Raw genomic sequence first — 19,687 nt, forward strand, 5'->3', positions numbered from 1 at the left:
TAAACCTGGAGCATTCACATCGGCTTGAGAAAATGAAAATATTTCCCTCCTTCCTGGATTTTAGAACAAGAACTCCCTGTGCCTTTCAGAACATTTACTGAGGGAAATATTGGTGAAGTCCATAAATTAAGTTTTTTTTTTTTTTTTTTTTTTAGCAGATCCATGACTATTTGTGTTGTTATCCTTTCTTATTCTGAGTGAACCATTAAAGTTAGGTGTCTTCCAAGTGTCCTTAGGTGTGATTGTGCATAAGAATAAAAGATTTCAAATGCTGAAAAATATATTTTATTCGTTTTTGCTTAATGGACATATTTAAAGGAAATACATAAGTAATGCATAAAAATAAATATAAAGTACAACATAACAGAGTATTACATATCTAAAAGCTTAAAACATACTGGGAGGTATTTAGCTGTAGGTGAACAGAGACAGTGCACAAAATATTAATCATAAAATATAATTAATATGCATCAAATTACAAGAATAAAGGTAAGAATAAAGTGTCCCTTGTATAATATGATAAAGAATTAAATTTAATTTAATATTAACGGGAAATACCCTGGAATCAAGAAGCCGCTCCACAGCTGTGACACTTTTGGCATGTTGTCAATTCTGGCTTTTACATTTATGAGTCCCTCTCAATAATTAATGTGTTATGATATTAAATAAAAAAATAAAGAGAACATTACAAGCAATAACTTTATGCAATCAATGGCATAGAAAAGAATAAAGCCAATATTAAATGTTTGCCAGAGAAATATGGTTTTGCATAAACTACTTTTCTACAGTAACTCATTTGAGTGAGCTTGTCAAAGAATATACAAATTCCCTTCATTTTCATAAATCTACAGCCAAACTACAGCTACATCCAAACTTACTTTATCACTCTATTTATAGTTGTAATGAATTAAAAATATAAGCTGCATAATCTTGTTCCCTACGTACGTGTATATAAAATAAGAGAATTCTTTTAGAACATATATTTGCTGCATATTTTGACAGCTGTAATTGATCCATTGCATATTTATTTTGGAATTCCACATCTAAAATATGTTTCACCTCTTTTAATGTTGTGTTTAAAGAACACAGCCCATTTCCAACTATATGCAGCAGCCAAAGGCACTGAATCCCAGTAGGGACCTTGTTTTTGGTCACCACACCCAGATTTCCGTAACCCTTTATATAACCCACAATTGCACAGACTTCCTGAACAACTATATGGATTTGAAGACAGCCAAATATTAGTGTTTCTCTTTATAAAAGCAAACTCTTGGACCACAAGCACTATACAGTTTGGGGAACAATTGCTTGAAACGAGACAAATGACAGAGAAGAACTTAATTACGTGCAAACAAGTAAGCAAGTGCAAACAAGAGTTCCAGATATAATCTTTAAGAAACAGATGCAAGCTCATAAACTAAGCTAACGAGAGGGAGTTGTAGTTTACCAGTAAACACATTCCCTGACTCATGTCTGGTGTAGCCCTGATTATATCACATACTATAAGTGACTTTACACACAAGTTACAGTCCTTGAACGAAATACTAAACCAGTAAAATTACACTAAGCAATATAAAGTGCTTTCTACTCATACAGTGGAGTGTAAAAGTGAGCAAGAGAGCTGTTGTTTAAATCGCAGCCACTCTAATATTAATATAATAGTAATTAATAATATTAATAGCATGTCTGTGAGTGTGAAATTGCTTTTAACAGCCCAATAAACAAGTGTATGGATTTTTGCTTCCCTAATGAAAAAGGTTCCAAATGAAGCCACAACAAAATTGCTTTGTGTCTCTGGGGAACACAAATAAAGAACATTTTTGAATGTTTTAAATGAGCGTTTCTGAATTGATCAGTTGAGTGAATAATTCAATGACTCACTCCTAAAAACAGTCATTGCTCTGTTCCTGAAAGAATGATCATTTTTTAACGAACCACTCATGAAAATAGTAACTTGTTGCTATCTACTTGTGTATGTAACGATACTGGTGAATGTTTTAAAAAGTGTCTTTTGACCTAGAAATAGTGCAACTAAAATATTGCTTCTTCATTTTACTTCATGAAATTCTAAAACCTTAAATTTCCAGTTTCCAAAGATGAGTATTTCTTATTTCCAAAGATGAAAGCTCAAATTTTCATTGTGGTTTCAGACTTTGGACCGCATCGTATACATTCAACAGCCACTCAACAGATGGCAAGCATGTAATTGCGAGTTATCTGCTAAGACTGGTGCTTTCTTTACTTCAGTGTTTACTTCACTATAAACTTCACTTGCAATACTTGCACCTGGCAACGTGTGACTGATGGTTTTAATCAGCTTATAGGTCATCAGAAACGCTTGAAGACAGAAGCACTGACATTTATATAACTACCTTGACCTTAAAGCGAGCGCAAATAGAAGGCACTAGTGACAAATGCAGCCATTAACCAGTCTTGTGATCTGAGCTTGAAAACATCATTAGAAGCAGACCTAGCTTGGTTATTCAAGAGGTTGTATTCCCTTACAGTTTTGGTGTAATCGAGTTCATGGGATGTACATTTGTAATTGCCATGCAGGTCAGCCGTCATGGCTGGGATGAGGAGGAGACATTCTGATTGGGTCTGCTCGCATGGGATGCTCTTTTGATCATGTTCCCATTTGTAAGTGGCATGATTGGAATTGACAGGACAAGAAAGGTAGAAGGGGATGCCAGTGGGCACAGAGAGTTGAATCCTTAATGGAGCTGTCGATGCTTGTTGCACATCTCTTGTGAATCTTCCCCCTTAAAAGACATTTGTTGAAGATAGACGTGTTAGGAAGACGGGTTTGTCTTAAAAATTGAGCAAAAAATTATACACAAAACATTTAGATTAATCTTATACCTGATTTTTTTTTACATATTTTAGTGAGTCCATCAGCAATGTTTTGTATTCCTCCTCTGAAACACAGCCCAAACAGAAAATATTAAAACAATGCTAGGGTGTACAATACCCAAACAAGACAGCATTTTAAAGCCAAAATCTGTCAAAAATAATATAATACTCCTGAACCAAAAAATATAAAAGCCTACTTAGTTTGTGATGTGCAGCCTTGTTCAGTCCAAGCGCAGTATGGATCACGGGAAAGGACACATTCTTCACAGGAAGCATTGTAGTCTTGACATCTCTGCAGGTCTAACACAGAAATCTGACCCGGATATCCTACAAAGAGTTTCCTCTGCAGGCAAAATGAACAGTGGATGAATGTGCAACAGAAACTGGATGGAAGAGTTAAAGTGTTCAATGATTCACAAGGCTGCTTGATTACCTTCTCGGAGTCAAGTTTCATTGAGTGTACAGGTGCTGAACCATTGCAGAGATGCGTTTCAGAGATGATGAATGCTTTGGAGCCATCCTCCAGGATTTTAAGGATCACTCCATTGTCTAGGAAGAACCAAGACACCAAATGGCTGCGTAAGACTGTCTGTGGTCTCAAAGAACTAACGAAAGCTTTTGCAGTACAATACTAAGTGCAAATAATGGAAAACATATAAGCTCACATGGTGTATGATGGGCAATGACTTTTTAAGCTTCAGACTATGATTTCATCCATCATGTTTGATATTTTGAACGAGTTCGTTTCTGTAACTTTTAACAATGTCAGCAAGTGTATGATGCACAGTTTAAAAATCTGTTCAGAATTTAAAAGTCATGTAGTGTATTGTAAAGTGGTCATATCATCAGGAAACAAATTTACCATGAACTTTTGAAATAAAATTATTTACTATACTCTCAAAGTGTGATGTTTCAGTTTGTTTCAGAACTTAAAACTGCCTCCGGAGTCCAAAAAGACTGGTTTCTGGTTGTGTGTAGCACCTACTGCTCTGCATAGGCCAATCATTTTTAAGGATCCCATTGTCATAAAAGAGTGGTTTAAGTTTATAAACATTTCAGCACATGGTAGTGGTTTAAGTTTATAAACATTTCAGCACATGGTCTCTTTTTTTGTGCAAAAATCCTTTATTAATGTTATAAGCGCATAAAAAGCCCAGACGGGTGTGTGTTCAGTGAGAGCACTAAAGTATGGGTCACCATACTTGGCTGAATGTCACGTCACTTTCACTTTCAGTGAGAAAAGAAAACAGAACAAAAACAGGTAATAAGGGAAGGGTTTCTTTTTTCAGAAGTAGTGTTATTATCTCTGGTATGAAGGAAGTCACAGAGCAAACATTTTGAACCAATACACTGTATACCTGTTGCAAGCAGCAGCACACTGTATATGCTTTCATCCGAAGCTTGGACTCGGTCAACAGCTATCTTGGTGAAGTTCTTATTACTTGTGAAGAAAGGTGTGTCTTTTTGAATGGGATGAATCCATTCCTTCATCTCTGGATGGTCTTTAATGATTTGAAGGGTAGAAATTGGAATGGAATTGCTTTGTTTGACACACTGGAAAAGATGGAGTTATATCTGTTATAATACCATTTCAGTCAGCATTGAGGTCACAAGTTACAACACAGCACAACCATCCCATTGTAACAAAGGCCATGGCAAAAATGACTGCTCATTTCCTCAAAAATTAAAATAGCTATTGTGAGGAAACAATAGCCTTGGTTCACCAACAAAGGCTATAATAATAGACCTGAACAATTTACTTTTGGGTCAAGAGTAAAACGATTGAGGAAGTTGTTGGGCATTAACAATATAGAAAAATAAAACAAAAAAAATGTGTATTGAAAAAAAAAAGTGCCTTAAAAATGCTTAATTTAATCAGGTGTTACTCAGTTTTTTTATAAAAAAAAAATTTTTGTGCAAAAATATGATGATCCCAGTGAGACAACGTCAAATTTGGTAAATGTTCAAATATTTTTATACATATTAATTCCAATTATTATCTACTAAAATAATTAGCCATTATCATTTTTATTTTAAGTTTTATTTATAATAATAAAATAATTATTTTAATTATTTTTTTAATAATTTATTTGCTTTAATTAAGAATTAATTTATTTATTTTGATTATTTTCAGAATTAAGTTTTTCTCCAAACTTTACAACAGACCCCAGACCCCAGTTTGACTCAGAACATATTTATTTTCAAAATGGTACCACAGTGCCAGAGGAGCTACTCAACACAAATCTGGAAGCAATACTAGGAATACAGTCATGCTCATGGAAAAGTATTTTTGTGGTGTTTCTTCAACAACAGTGGTCAATCAGTGGTGTAGTAAAAAAACCAAGAGAGGCAAAAAAACAGAGCATGTTTTTTTTTTTTTTTTTTTTTTTTTTTTCCAAAAAACAAAATATTTAATGTGTATTCAGAATATTCTGGGACTTTTTGTTGCTGCTTACCGCTCCTGGTCTTGGGGTGGGAATGGCCTCAGAATAACCTTTGAAGGTGGAATTCTCAAAAACAAAATCAAGCTCTGCCAACGAATAAATGCACACAGCAGTAGAGTTCCTATGGCAAAATAAAAAAAAACAAGTTGTTAAGGCACATATACAAATAAGGTGTGGGAATGTATTTAATTTCTGAGCTATCAGTGGCACCAAAGGAATTGCAAAAACAATCTGAAGTAACTAGATGAATAAAGTTTGTGATGCCTAGCCAGTAAGTTTGAAGCCTTTGTAAAAGCTTGAAGTTTGAAAGTTTGGATTGATAGATTAGATAAATGTTGATAGCATGTTACTAGCATGATTTTGCACATTTCTAACATGATTTAACATGTTACTAGCATGATTTAACATGATTAGCATGCTGTTAACATGTTTTAGCATGATTATCATGTTCCTAGCATAATTATCATGTTTCTAGAACATTGGCAACATGTTTTAACATGATTTAACATGTTGTTAGCATTTTGCTAGCATGTTTTAGCACAATTAGCATGTTACTGATCATGTTTCTAACATGATTACCATGTTGTTACATGTTTATAGCATTATTAACATGCTGATAACATGTTGCTTGCATGTTTCTAGCATGATCAAGCACGTTTTAACATTATTTCACATTTTGCTACTATGATTAGCATGTTGCTAGTGTGATTTAACACATTGCTAGCATTTTTAACTTGTTGCTAGCATGATTTAACACACTTTCTCAAGCCAACCTAATTACTTATTTTTTAAATTTCAGAAGATAATGCAGTGTTTACCAGCTGCTGGAGAAGAGCGCATACACTCGTGAATCCCTCCAGTCGTCAGCATGCTGGATGAAAACGTCCTGCAGGCGGTTAAAGTACAGCGACTCTCTAGGAATCCCACACACAAGTCGTGCCTTCAGAAAGGAGGTCCAGATGTTCTGGAGTAACTGCTTGGGACCGCCCTCATCGACCTATGAGAGGTTTTTACAGGTGGACAATGTTCTGCTGTATGTGTCAGCACTGCACTTCATATCAAGAACACAATTTCTGTGGCTCATGCTTTGTTTCCAGAATCTGATCTCTGTCCTGCAGTCTTGTTTTCTGCTGTAAATGCTTTCACTTAACTTTGATGATAACAGTAGTGTTATCCTTGCTAAAACTGCTAACAGAAATGTGATAACTTCTTGGATGCCAGGAAGGCTTGGAAGTCCTGAATCTGAACCTCTATGTGAGTAATTCATGGTAACCAATCCGTGACAATCAGATGACATTATAAGATAAAACCATTCATCCTCCTTGAAATGTGTAGGATGCTCAAATTGATGTCAAAGGTCACTTTTCCCTAACAATGGTTCTCCCAGACTTGGTGGGTTCGTGTAGGATGCCTCACAAAGAACCGCCATATCTTTCATATGTAAGTGAGAAACATACCTTACACACTCTGGCCACTCTAGATATCCAAGGATCCGCTTCTGGACTCGTGTCTGAGTTTTTCTCGCGAAATAAGACATATATCTTCTCATTCAAGGGGTCATTCTTGTTCTTGGCCAGAAAACTGGATATAAAAGTGGGTTCTGGGGGGGGGGGGGGGGATAAGTCATGAATCATTTATTTACTCATTCCACATTTTTACTCATATCAGTGAACCTCAACTTTACTTTGAAATGAGAAACCTGATTTATGAGAAAAAACAAATGACTAGGCTATATTTTGATTGCTGCAGCTTGGGAGAGTAGTCAGCAGAGGCAAGGTCAGCAACTTGCTCAGCCCACACTGTGCACAAACATTCTTCACATGCATACTAAAGTAAGTTTACTAATTAGAGCATTAGTGGTAAGATGCCAGTTAAGCAAAGTTGTACCTACGAGTTACTTAAAGGGATAATTAACTTCAAAATTTGGTCATCATTAAGTTATTCCAAACCTGTATTAAAGGATAAGTTCACTTCCAGAATAAAAATTTCCTGATAATTTACTCACCCCCATGTCATCCAAGATGTTCATGTCTTTCTTTCGATAGTCGCAAAGAAATTAAGGTTTTTGAGGAAAACATTCCAGGTTTTTTCTCCATAAAATGAGACTTCAAATGCAAATTCATGCATTATGAAATCACGTTGGAAAGGTCACGTGCAGTTAGCTCTTAGTCTGTGTACTCCGGTTCAGAAAGGTAGGGTAGGGCGAAAAATCTAATTTTCTCCTCCAACTTCAAAATCGACTGACATTGCTGTTTTACCTATTTTTGTAAAGGGCGTTTGACTTTCTTTGCATGTTTGCTTTGTAAACGCTGGGTCGGTGCAGAAGTAAGGAACTCATACAGGATTGGAACAATTTAATAATGACCAAATTTTCATTTTTGGGTGAATTATCCCTTTAAGTCTGATCTAACCTTTCTTTGGGGATACTTGGAGATGTTCTCAATTAGAAAAAAACTATTTATACATAAAATAAGTATTTGTGTATTTATGTAATAGTTTTCTTCTACTAATTTAAGTGAAAATTGTGTGATTCAACCAACCTGAGACCCATTGATCATACATCCATACATTGGTTCGTCCAACTTTTCTGCGAAACTGCAGCAGGGTTCCATCACTGTATAGAGGAGCTGCCACATACAGATCTTCATCTGTTTATAACCAAAGAAAGCCTAGATGTTACATTAAATAAGGAATTACAATCCTCTAGCTCATTCAAAAAGGCTGAGCAGATCAAAACATCAAGCTGCTTGTGCTCCCACACACCTGCCACCAGCGATAAGGAGTTTTGTGAACATGCATAAGGTGAGAATCCTATGCCTTCCATATCTTCTGTGGAACGACTGCTTTCTCTGGGAAACTTTGGGAAAGAGACATTACTTTGTTTTGGAAATATGTTAAGTGATTTTTGAATTTGTTTTCTTGCAAGATATGAATTATAGATATCCACAACTGAAAATGTAATTACAGAATTAGTATATATGTGAGTAATTATGCAATTGTTTATATAAAAAATTCCCATTTTTACTATTGGAAATGCAATTACTGATATCAGAAGCTGACATTTTTACTAGCAAAAAGTATATTCCTCATATCAAGAGTTTTGATATAACTGAATATCAAAGTGTTAATTAACAAAATTCATATCCTGAGAATAATTATAATTAAATCGGCTTGCAATCCAGCATCAACTAGTAAGACACTGGTGTAAACCGTCACACATAAATGATTATTCATCACAGTTTTCACTAAATTTTATTCTAAACTTACACTAAAATGTACAATCTGAGACTACATATCTGCAAAATGCAACTTGGAAAAATCGGCAAATGTGAGGTCCGAAACATGATTACATATAGTCTAAGCATAGATAAAAATGGTTTGCTGTGTTTTGTTTTGAGAAAATTCTCATTTGAGATTAGAGTAATGGCGGTGCATCCACACGCAGCGGCTTCTCTCTGTCCCGTCAGAACGGTGTTTTCGTGTTTTTTGTCTTGTAAGTCGCAGTGAATTTGTATGTCTTCATCGCATCTAACTGTATTTAAGTGCGCATACAGTCGGGAGTTTCTGCTCGATGTCGGTAGAACCACTTTTTTAGAGTTAAACTCTGTACACGCTGAAGAGCTGCAGGATCTCGGTCTGCTCCGGAGGTCTTCACCATCACTGGTCCCCACTGCTGCATCTCGCCCACAGCGGAAGCGCCACAAGCAGCGTGAGAGGAAGCAGAAGAGGGGTAAGTGCGGAGGTATCCGGGCTAGGCTAACGGCTAACCCTCACAAGCCAGCTATCCCCACCATCGTACTGGCTAAGGTGCGCTCTTTGGACAATAAACTGGACTACATCCGATTACTACGCTCAGCTCAGAGGACTGTAAGAGACTGTTGTGTTTTTGTGTTCACAGAAACATGGGTCAACGACAGTGTTCCAGACGGCGCTATCCAGCTCGATCAGCTGACATGCTATTGAGGGGACAGAGCTCTCATCGCGGGAGGTAAATCACGCGGTGGCGGGCTTTGTGTTTACATCAATGATGCGTGGTGCCGTGATGCTGTTGTGGTCTGCAAACACTGCTTGCCCCTGGTGGAGTTTATGATTATTAAGTGCCGGCCGTTCTATCTGCCGAGGGAATATTCAGCCATACTGCTCATTGCAACCAGAAGCTGTGGATGACAGGGGAGGTCTACAGACTCCTGAAGCCCCTGAACGCTGCACAACGTCACACAACTCTCTTCATTAAGTTTGCGGATGACACGACTGTGGTGGGTCTCATTAGCAACAGAGATGAGACAAACTACAGGAGCAAGGTGAGCCGCCTGGCCGGGTGGTGCAGTGACAACAATCTCTCTCTGAACGTGGAGAAGACGAAGGAAATTGTTGTTGACTTCAGGACAGTGCACACTCAGCATGCTCCTCTGACCATCAATGGTGTGTCTGTGGAGAGAGTGAGCAGCACCAAGTTCCTGGGTGTGCACATCACAGAGGACCTCTCCTGGAATGAAAACACTGCAGCACTGGCCAAGAAAGCACAGTAGCGTCTCTACTTCCTCCGCAAACTGAGAAGAGCCAGAGCCCCGGCCCCAATTATGTGCAACTTCTACAGAGGCACCATCGAAAGCATTCTGACGAGCTGCATCACTGTGTGGTATGGCGCCTCCAACACGTCCTGCCGGAAGACCCTTCAACGCATAGTGAGAGCAGCTGAGAAGATCGGTGTCTCCCTCCAGGACATTTATAGAACCCGTCTCACCCGTAAAGCCCTCTGCATCGCAGGTGATCCCACCAACCTGTCACACAGCTTCTTCAGTCTGCTGCCATCATTTACATTTATGCATTTAGCAGACGCTTTTATCCAAAGCGACTTACAATGCATTCAGGCTAACATTTTTTACCAAACGTGTTCCGTGGGAATCAAACCCACAACCTTTTGTGCTGCTAATGCAATGCTCTACCACTGAGCCACAGGAACACCATCAGGGAGGAGACTGCGGAGTCTCCAGGCCAGGACCAGCAGACTGAAGGACAGCTTCATTCCTCAGGCTGTCAGGAAGCTGAACTCGCTCCCGACCTTGCCTTGGCACCCCTCTCCTCTTTTTCCCCATGCAATACTGAACTCTGAACCTCCCTGAACTCTCAACTCTGAGCCCCCAGCTCCCACTAACACACTGTGACATGCACCAGACACTTTGTACAGCATTGATCTGCTTACTACCTCATTCAGCAGTTAACTGACCTCATTCAACCACCTCTTCTGTCAGTTTAAATAAAGAAATCCTCTCTGAGATTTTTGACACTTTAATCAGACTGAATAAGCTCTTTTGCTCTACAATCATTATATCTGCACTGTTTAATTTACTGGTTTGCACTCTATCTACCATGTGCCTAGTGCTGCTTTACTTATTTTTCTTTTTTACATTACCTATTTGTATATTTGTATAGTTGTACTTTATATTTTATTATCTGTATTTAATATTCTACTGCTAGTGTTATCTGCATGCACCAAGGGTCTGAGAGTAATGCAATTTCAATTCTCTGTATGTATGTACTGTACATGTGGAAGAATTGACAATAAAGCAGACTTGACTTGACTTGACTCATTTTTGAGAATTTTGTTTTGAGTTTTCTCAGGTTTTGCATTACATTTTTAGGTTAGGGAAATGTTTGTAAACTAAGCAAATAATGTCATGGCAGTAAATTACCAATACCTTTTCAGTTTTATCTTACAATGTGAGTATCAAATGAGCACATGCTTCTGTCTATTGTGAATCTAGTGGTGATTTATGAAATTATTGGTGAATGAGGCATGTTGTGAGCAGGAACAAAATTACATATAAAGTGTTATTCAAAATAAAACAGGCAAGTTAAAACTCAACATTTTTCTCTCAGTATGCTCTTACTAAAAAAAAAAGTAAACCTCAAGGCAATGTTTAGAATAATATTTGCTTTAATATGTAGCAGAGACTCTGCCAAAGATGTTGCTCTGTATATTTATTTCTTACCAGTTTCCAACACTTTGGCTGATGTCCATTTGTTCCACATACAAATGTGTAGTCTTGAAATCGCTCAATTATTGTGACAACATTTTCACAGGAGCTCTGTATAGATGGAAGAATATCAGTAAGACTGTCAAATTACAAAACTCAATTTGTTCTTTCTTTTTTCTCTTCTTCAAAAGAATTATAAAACTCACCTCACCACACCTTAAGTTTGGATTCAGAGTAAAGTTCTAAAAAAGAAATAAAATATATAAAAATTAAAATATTCTATTATTATCTTGGTCACAAAATTCAAATACTTTTCTAGGTTAATTTATACGTTATTTTTTTTAAAGATTTTTTTAGACTGTGTACACAATTATTTACTTAAATGTGTATAAATCAACATTTGTATCACTTATCAATCACACAATGCAACTATAGCAACAGATTAGACTTGTCTGTGGAAATAAATCTTTCATCGACACCTGAAATAGACCTTTTCATTTGCAGACATGTTCAGTATGGACACAGCTGCCTGTGTGCGTCACAGCCTACAGTTGCTGAAATCTATAATTTAACGTAGGCTAGACTTACTAATTACATCCAGTGCTAAAAGCCAACGCACTTAATTGAAGTCTAAACAGAACTGGTCAGAAAGGACAGGGTTAGAATAACATTTTAGTCAATGCCGAGTTACTTCTCCAACTTATGATATTCAAAGGTTTACACCCCAACTTTATATATTTATTTATTTGAAATAAAATTATTTGAACTAAATGTATTATTTTTACATTTGAATAAATAATTTCAATGAAAATGGCAAAATCCTACAGTAATTATAAATGCATTGTAAAATGTCACATATAATGTACATACCTATTAATACCTAGTTCCAGTTTAATAATTACCTCCACAATCTGACGACTGTCTACATCAAAATGTAGAACATTATTTATTCCTCCAACAAACAGACTGTTTGATCCTTCCTGATGAAATAACACTGTATGACTGTAATTTCTGTTGTATACAAGTTGAGCATCATCTGGGAGAAAAAAAATGTTGAAAAATGTTGAAAAATGACAAATGTTATGTTGTCTAGAAAGATATAATGTTTAGAGATATTGCCTCATTTGATTATTTAAAACAATTAAAGTCTACTGTATAAGTGCATTTCTGAACAGACTATCAAAAAGTGTGTAAATAACTAATGTAAGTAATTAGTCTGATTAAAGAGGAAGTTTATTTTCAGTGTTGGGAAGGTTACTTTGGGAATGTAATAGGTTACAGATTGTTATATTACCCTATCTAAAATGTAACAAGTAGTGTAACTATTTCAATTACTTTATTAAAGTAATGTAACTGATTACTTTTCTAAATATCTAATGTTTTCAAGTGTTAATTATTTTTAAGAGTGTGGATCCCAAATTATTTAATTTAGATTATTACTTTGGAGTGTTTATTGTAATTTTTTAGATTTCGTTTTTTTTCCTTTTTTTTTTTTAAGGTAGTTTGCATAGTTATGGGAGGAAACACTGGCATCTAACAATGGCTTGGAAAAAAACACTTAATCTTAAAAAATAAAGCATAAACCCAAATAGGAAATAAAACAGTTATCAAATAAGCATGTGTCCTGTTCTTTGTACCAAACTCCTGAAACCTTGCTGTCTCATATTTTAGAGCAGTCCATGCAATTTACGAAAGAAATCAATTAAATCTGTATGTGAGTGTGTGTGAAAATATTCATATGTAATCGTTAAAATTTCCATAAGTAGCCTAACTATAATTTAATTATACTTTTTTTTCTCAGTAACTGTAACAATTACATTTATTTTGTAATAAAAATACGTAATTTAGTTACATGTAGCTATTTACTCCTCAACACTGTTTATTTTATCTTAAATTATCTTACCTTGTTTTAGAGTTAATCTCGGATTATAAAAGCAAAAGACGCAATGGAAGCACGCTCCATAAATAAACCAAGGATACGCCAAATTCCTTTTGATGTGGACAGAGAAATATTGCCGTTTTAGGATCATGGTCCTAAATTCACCTAATCTCATCTCATCTCAGACAGGCTCTGAACGCTTCTCTCGAGTGAAGGGAGTCGCAGAGACACATGCTGGTGAGTTTATGGATGCAATGGCCAATCAGAGGTGTTCAGATGAGTCATCGCTAACATGCAGGTGGTGTTTTCTTCACGCGCACAGACTGAACACCTCTTTCTGGCTAATTCTCTTGTTAGAAACAACAAGCAGCAGATGTGTGTATGATATCTGTAAGTAAGATATTTATTTAACAGTGTGAACGGCTTCAGTGCTTTTAATGGGAGTTGTTGAGAGTGCTTGAACTCTAGACTGTCAGTGAAAATGTTCTTTGCTCTCTTTCTGTACAATGACCTTGTTATGATAAGTAGCCTAACTTACAATGTTTTTAATCGCATTAACGTTCAATGTTAAATTCATATTAAACACAAACTCAGTCGTATTAAAAATAAGTTATGGCATGACACCCGTATCTGTTATTTAAGTAAACAGACAGGTTTTATGCATAGACTAAATTATTAGGCTATATCGAGATATTTCATGATATAGTTAATGCGTTTAGGAATGTTTCGAATAAATAAATAAATAAAACACGAGCGCTTTTGTGTGTCACGTGACGACACGTGAACTTGAAATGACGTCTTAGCCTTTTGAAGGTTGCATTTAGGCTATTTGATCAAACATACAGTAAAAACGGTAATAATGTGACATATTATTACAATTTGAAATAACCATTGTCTATTTTAATATTTTAAAATGTCATTTATTCTGGTGTACTGGTTTGCGGCTCGAGAAACATTTCAAAAGTTCACTCGTAAGACTTAAAATCTTAACGTTAACGTTACCTGTCCGATTTTTGCGATGATTTATACAAACGTAGCGCATCTTTGGCATCTGTTGCTTCTGATTTGCTTATAAATATCATCATTATATACATTTTGTTAACATATAATGTAATTATGATGTATAATATAATAATATGATACTCTGCAACACTAATACAGCCAGTCCAGTAGGTGGACCGTAAGTGTGGCGCTGGTACGTACCACGAGAAGAAGAAGAAGAAGAAGAAGAAGAAGAGCAGCTGACTGACTGAATATATGTCAAAATGGTATTATTTATCTTATTGAACGATAGCTCGGTTTATTCTGGTTTCAAATTTGAAACCATTACAGTGGTAATATGTGTCCTCCGTGATTAGCGGGTAGTTAGTTTATTTTATTTGTTGTGGATAGCGAACGCTAATCGTTAAGAGGCAATGCAATGGACGTAAACATTCTCCATAAACTCATTTTGCTGCTTTCTTTTATTTCAGAGGTTCCGCTTTTGTGGAGACCTCGACTGTCCTGACTGGGTCCTTGCAGAAATGAGCACCTTAGCTAGAATGGTAAGTCTGACTTGAATACGGTGTCATGTTGTCTATCACACTCTCTGTACTAAACGTAACGCAAGTGATTTTCTTCCCTGCTGTTCTTCAGTCGAGCGTCAAGATGAAACTTCTGTGCGTGCAAGTCATTAAAGATCTGCTCGATGAAGGCATCGATGTAAGACAGCAGGCGTGCTATAATGTCTTCTGAATAGATATATCTCTAACTGATGCATAATTATCTGTTTATCTGTTTTTAGTATGACAAAGTTTCAAAACTAACCTCAGATGCAAAGTTTGGTGAGTGAATCACAGTTTTTTGGGTCATGTGATCCTAGTAAGTGTGAAATAATAATAATGACTCTATATATCAAGTTAGGGATTCACAGTATGTTTCTGGCCAGTCTTTTTATTTCATGGCTGATATCAACATTTTACAATATATATTAAATAATGGAATATTAAATTTTAAATCAAATATAAAAACTAAAATGAGTAGGTTTTAATACTAAAGAATTATATTAGAGTGTTATGTTTTAAATGATACTAGGAAACATTTATACTCCAAGTACATTCATGAACATTTAATGAAAATGACTCAAAACTAAATTTTGTTTGATGGTGGAAATAGTACTGTTAAGACTATTTTAAATCTTATTATTGTTGAGTTTGCCATGAATGATTTGATGTTGATGTCAATCAATCAATCAGTCAATCAGTCAGTCAAACTGCTTACAAGTGATTTTAAGCATCACAACATTATAATGTACACTGTGAAAAATGGATGAAATCACACACCTGATGGAATTTACCCCTGATTAGAGAACCAGCTTTACTGATGAGATGCGCATTAATTATCGGCCGATTTTTATCGTGCACCCCTGCAATTAAATATCCATTATTTACCCTAGCAAGTGCTTTATAAATAAAATAGATGAATTAATTATTAACTAATTATAACTTCTTTAATTTTGGCTGATATCTGATATGGTACCTATATTTTATGCATTCTTACATAAATGTCTTGTCTGTTGGTATTTTATGCCATATCTCTTGCTAATTTGTCTATTTTTCTTTTTTTTTTCCAGAAAGTGGAGACATTAAAGCCAGTATAGCAGTGCTGAGTTTCATTCTGTCCAGTGCTGCTAAGCATGACGTGGACAGTGACTCTCTCTCCAGTGAACTTCAGCAGCTTGGCCTCCCTAAAGGTAAGGCTGCAGTGGGTATAGAAAAGAATCACCCCCCTTTAAAATAATCACATTTTGTTGTTTTACAGCCTGAAATGAAGACGGACACAGTTTTTTATTTATTTACTCAGTGAAAGATATAACACCAACATGTGAAAAAATTAAAAAACAGAATCACTGAGTTGGAAAAAGGATCAGCCTCCTCCTAAAAATGGTACACAAGGGCATTTGACTTTCAGCTGTGATCAGCTGTGGTCATTTTGATTTGCTCAGCATGAAAAGAGCTATTCTGGAGCATTTCAGTCCTTGGTAACTGCAACTGAAGCAAACAATCAACTATAGATGTCAGAAGGTCTCCGGGATAAAGCTGTGGACAGACACAAGTCAGGAGATGGATACAAACACATTTCAAAGGCTTTATCAATGCCTAGAAGCACAGTGAAGTCTATTATTAAGAAGTAGATGGTATCTGGTACAACACAGACCCTGCCTGGATCAGACGTCACACAGGACGAAACTGGATGAAAGAGCCGGAGGAAACTGATCAGAGAGGAGACCAAGAGACCTACAGCAACTCTGAAGCAGCTGCAGGAATTTATGACAAAGAGTGGTCACTGTGTGCATGTGACAACAATATCACAAATCCTCTACAAATGTGGCTTGTATGGGAGGGTTTTAAGAAAAAGCCACTCCTCAAGAAAAAAAACACATGCAGTCATGACTGAGCTTTTTCCAAAATGCACTTTGAAGATTTTGAGGCAGATGAGACTAAAATGAATTTTTTTGGCCTCCACACCAAACGATATGTCTGGCAGAAATCCAATACAGCTCACCATCCAAATAACAGCATCCCTCCAGTAAAGCATGGAGGTGGTGATATCCTGTTATGGGGTGTTTCTCTGCAGCAGGGACTGGAGCACTTGTCAGAAAGTTGTCAATGGAAAGAAGGTTTACCTTCCAACATGACAATGAACCAAAACACAGCAAAACTGAGCACACAGTGTTTGAAAGAGAAGAAGGTGAAAGTCCTTGCATGGTCTAGTCAGAGCCCAGACTTAAACCCCACTGAAAATCCTTGGAATGACTTGAAGACTGCAGTCCACAAATGGACACCATCAAATTTAACTGAACTTGAGCAGTTCTGTAAAGATGATATTGCAAAATCTAGGTGTGCAAAGTTAGAGACAGAGATATATCCCAACAGACTAAAGGCTGTAATTAAAACAAAAGTTGGTGTATCAAAATACTGACACAAGGGGTGATTCTTTTTCCAACTCAGTGATTCTGGTTTTAATTTAAAAAAAAAATATTCTGACATGTTGGTGTTATATCTTTCACTTGGATGTTATCTGTTACACTGAGTAAATAGAGCTGGATAAAACAAAAACTGTGTCCGTCTTTATTTCAGGCTGCAAAGCAACAAAATGTGACTCTTTTAAAGGGGGTGTTTCTTTTCTATAGCCACTGTATGTATTTTATCAACTTTTTCAAAGTTATACATAAAACTTGCCACATTTACATGTCTGTTTTTAGAGCACACCACCGGATTGTGTAAATCATATGAGGATAAACACAGCGCTCTACAGGAAAAGCTGAGGGAGATCAGTTTGCGCTGTGAGTATTACCAGAAGAAAATAGAAACACAGTCCAGAGCATTCACTGAAGTGTAATATTATGATCCATGTTAGTGGGTCGTCTGGAAGCAGTGAACTGGCGGGTCGATTACACCTTGAGCTCCAGTGAACTGAAGCAAGTGAATGAACCCACAGTCCAGCTCAAACTTCAGGCTCAGGACCCCGAGACAGACTCCACACAGACCACTGTAGTCTCCATCACTGCTGACAAGTTCAGAGTACTGCTAACAGGTGACTGAGTCTTTTTCCTTGTGGGATCAGTAAGATTTATGTATTTGAATTGCATATAACATTTCCATCCATTCGGTTTAATTTAATAAATGCAACGTGATGCATATTAATCAGTTGTACACACATGAAACTGGTAAGAGTTATGTAATAGTACTAATAAACTGAATGTGTTTTAAAGCAATAGTTCACTAAAAAAAGAAATTTTGCTGAAAATTTACTCACTCTCTGCCATCCAAGATGTAGACGAGTTTGATTCTTCATCGGAACAGATTTGGTGAAATTTAGCATTACATCACTTGCTCACCATTGGATCCTCTGCAGTGAATGGGTGCCGTCAGAATGAGAATCCAAACAGCTGATTTAAAATACAAGAAAAACAAATCACAATAATCCATAATCAGTCAACATGACTCAATTAACATCTTGTGACGTGCTGCATGTTTGGATGGAATTTTTATGTGCAATTCAAATGCATAAATCTTTAATTTAGGCCTAAATATTTTTGAGTGTATATTGTATTATGCATATTGTAAATGTCCTTGTTTATTTGTTTTCCAGAACTCAAACAAGCACAGACTATGATGAATGCACTACAGTGAACCAGTCAGCATTTGTTGAATAATATTGCTGAACTGTGCACAGAATCTGTTTGTGTTTATAAACTGTGCTTCTAAAAAAAAAAAAAAAACTAACAATATGCATTTTGTAAGCCCTTCATATGATTAGGCAAAATGTTGACTAATGTTGCTCAAATTGAGCAACCGACTTTTTGGACCAAAAGTCACTATAAGTGGAATTTGTCATCCAAGATAAACTGCTCTTAGTGATTCACCTCACCTCATGTATTTGTCTTAAAAATGTTAATATCATGTGAATTTTGAAGATGTTTTTTTTTACCTCTTGAACTTGAGTATATCTATTCAGACCAGTTGGAAAACTTCAGTCTTGGAAATACGCTGGTTTCCTCAGGGGGGAAACTGTATATTAACTATTTCAATTGAGAGTTTGGTTTAAAGTAAATATTCAGACTGTACACGGGTTCCCAGAGTAAGAAAAAAAACCTAGAAATAAACTACAACTCCCATGATCCTCCTGTGTCCGTTTCATAAACAGTAGCATTTATGCTGCAACTTTCCCTGATTTTAAAACGAGCTTGAGGAGCAAAGGTGGGTTGGTGCACGATTCACTTCAGTTAATTTAATCCTCGATTTACTGAGCATCATCCTACTTTCTATTTTGGAGCACACATATCTAAGCGACAATTCATGAACTTTGCATGTAGCAACCTATGCATTTACTTGCTCAGCACTTTCAGACTTTCATAACAACAGCATCATTCATGAGGGAAAGAATTCCTGAAATCTAGCACAGAAGTTTACACATTCCTATACGAGTATGAATGCTATTATTGTCCACTTATTACTTACTGTTTACTTTGGTGTGTTTTTATATTTTATAGAAAATATAAATTTATTCGTTACTAATGACCCCTTTCTCCCAAACAAGTGAACTCAACAAACTCCTAAAGATTGAAGCTAAATGTTCAACTCCGTTACCCATTTGGTCATAAAAGTGTTCCTTTCTGTCTTTTTATAATTTATGTCTATTTCTTTTTGGATGTTTATGTAAAGATTATTCCTAGAAAACTGCAAAAAAGAAAAAAAGAAATGTATTTAGATTTTTTTAGACAAATTGTGGTTAAAGAGTTGCTAAAGTATTAAGACATTTAGTTTGAAAACAATTTAGTTTGACCCTCTGAGGTTTAAAATCTGAAGGTTAAGCACCTCTTTTTACTTATAACCTGTTGAAAAAAAAAAAAAAAAAAAGTTAACATTTTAAGAATCTTGGCCTTATTTTGTACCTGATTTTCTGTAACAACATTGGTTTCTTATGTTTAGGTTTTTTATTGCCCTATCTTCATTTCCTGTTCAAGAATGCCAGAAGGCCCTGAACTCCAT

The 19,687-nt window shown here is 36.1% G+C and overlaps 2 protein-coding genes across 4 annotated transcripts; one reads left to right on the forward strand and one right to left on the reverse strand.

The window, feature by feature from the left end:
- Positions 1-269: 269 nt before the first annotated feature.
- On the reverse strand, positions 270-13,383 carry LOC109068196 (semaphorin-7A-like). Of its 2 annotated transcripts, XM_042715548.1 has the most exons (14): positions 13,179-13,383; positions 12,178-12,311; positions 11,482-11,517; positions 11,291-11,386; positions 8,061-8,154; positions 7,838-7,945; positions 6,755-6,897; positions 6,116-6,294; positions 5,310-5,418; positions 4,212-4,407; positions 3,287-3,402; positions 3,051-3,196; positions 2,863-2,918; positions 270-2,762 (listed from the first exon to the last, which is right to left on the reverse strand). In XM_042715548.1, exons 1-14 carry the CDS (start codon positions 13,327-13,329, stop codon positions 2,380-2,382), a joined length of 1,947 nt encoding a protein of 648 aa, XP_042571482.1. In that variant the 5' UTR covers positions 13,330-13,383; the 3' UTR covers positions 270-2,379. The 2 variants fall into 2 exon arrangements, with proteins under 2 accessions (XP_042571482.1, XP_042571483.1); XM_042715549.1 differs by lacking the exons at positions 11,291-11,386; positions 11,482-11,517.
- Positions 13,384-13,405: 22 nt separating this feature from the next.
- On the forward strand, positions 13,406-18,816 carry LOC109068197 (COMM domain-containing protein 4-like). Of its 2 annotated transcripts, XM_019085046.2 has the most exons (9): positions 13,406-13,544; positions 14,316-14,422; positions 14,627-14,698; positions 14,790-14,855; positions 14,938-14,977; positions 15,766-15,885; positions 17,398-17,478; positions 17,553-17,729; positions 18,288-18,816. In XM_019085046.2, exons 2-9 carry the CDS (start codon positions 14,420-14,422, stop codon positions 18,326-18,328), a joined length of 600 nt encoding a protein of 199 aa, XP_018940591.1. In that variant the 5' UTR covers positions 13,406-13,544; positions 14,316-14,419; the 3' UTR covers positions 18,329-18,816. The 2 variants fall into 2 exon arrangements, with proteins under 2 accessions (XP_018940591.1, XP_042571484.1); XM_042715550.1 differs by lacking the exons at positions 13,406-13,544; positions 14,316-14,422 and adding an exon at positions 14,463-14,515.
- Positions 18,817-19,687: the final 871 nt, after the last annotated feature.

The sequence above is a fragment of the Cyprinus carpio genome, chromosome A25, assembly GCF_018340385.1.
Source record: "Cyprinus carpio isolate SPL01 chromosome A25, ASM1834038v1, whole genome shotgun sequence".
Lineage (NCBI taxonomy): Eukaryota > Metazoa > Chordata > Actinopteri > Cypriniformes > Cyprinidae > Cyprinus > Cyprinus carpio.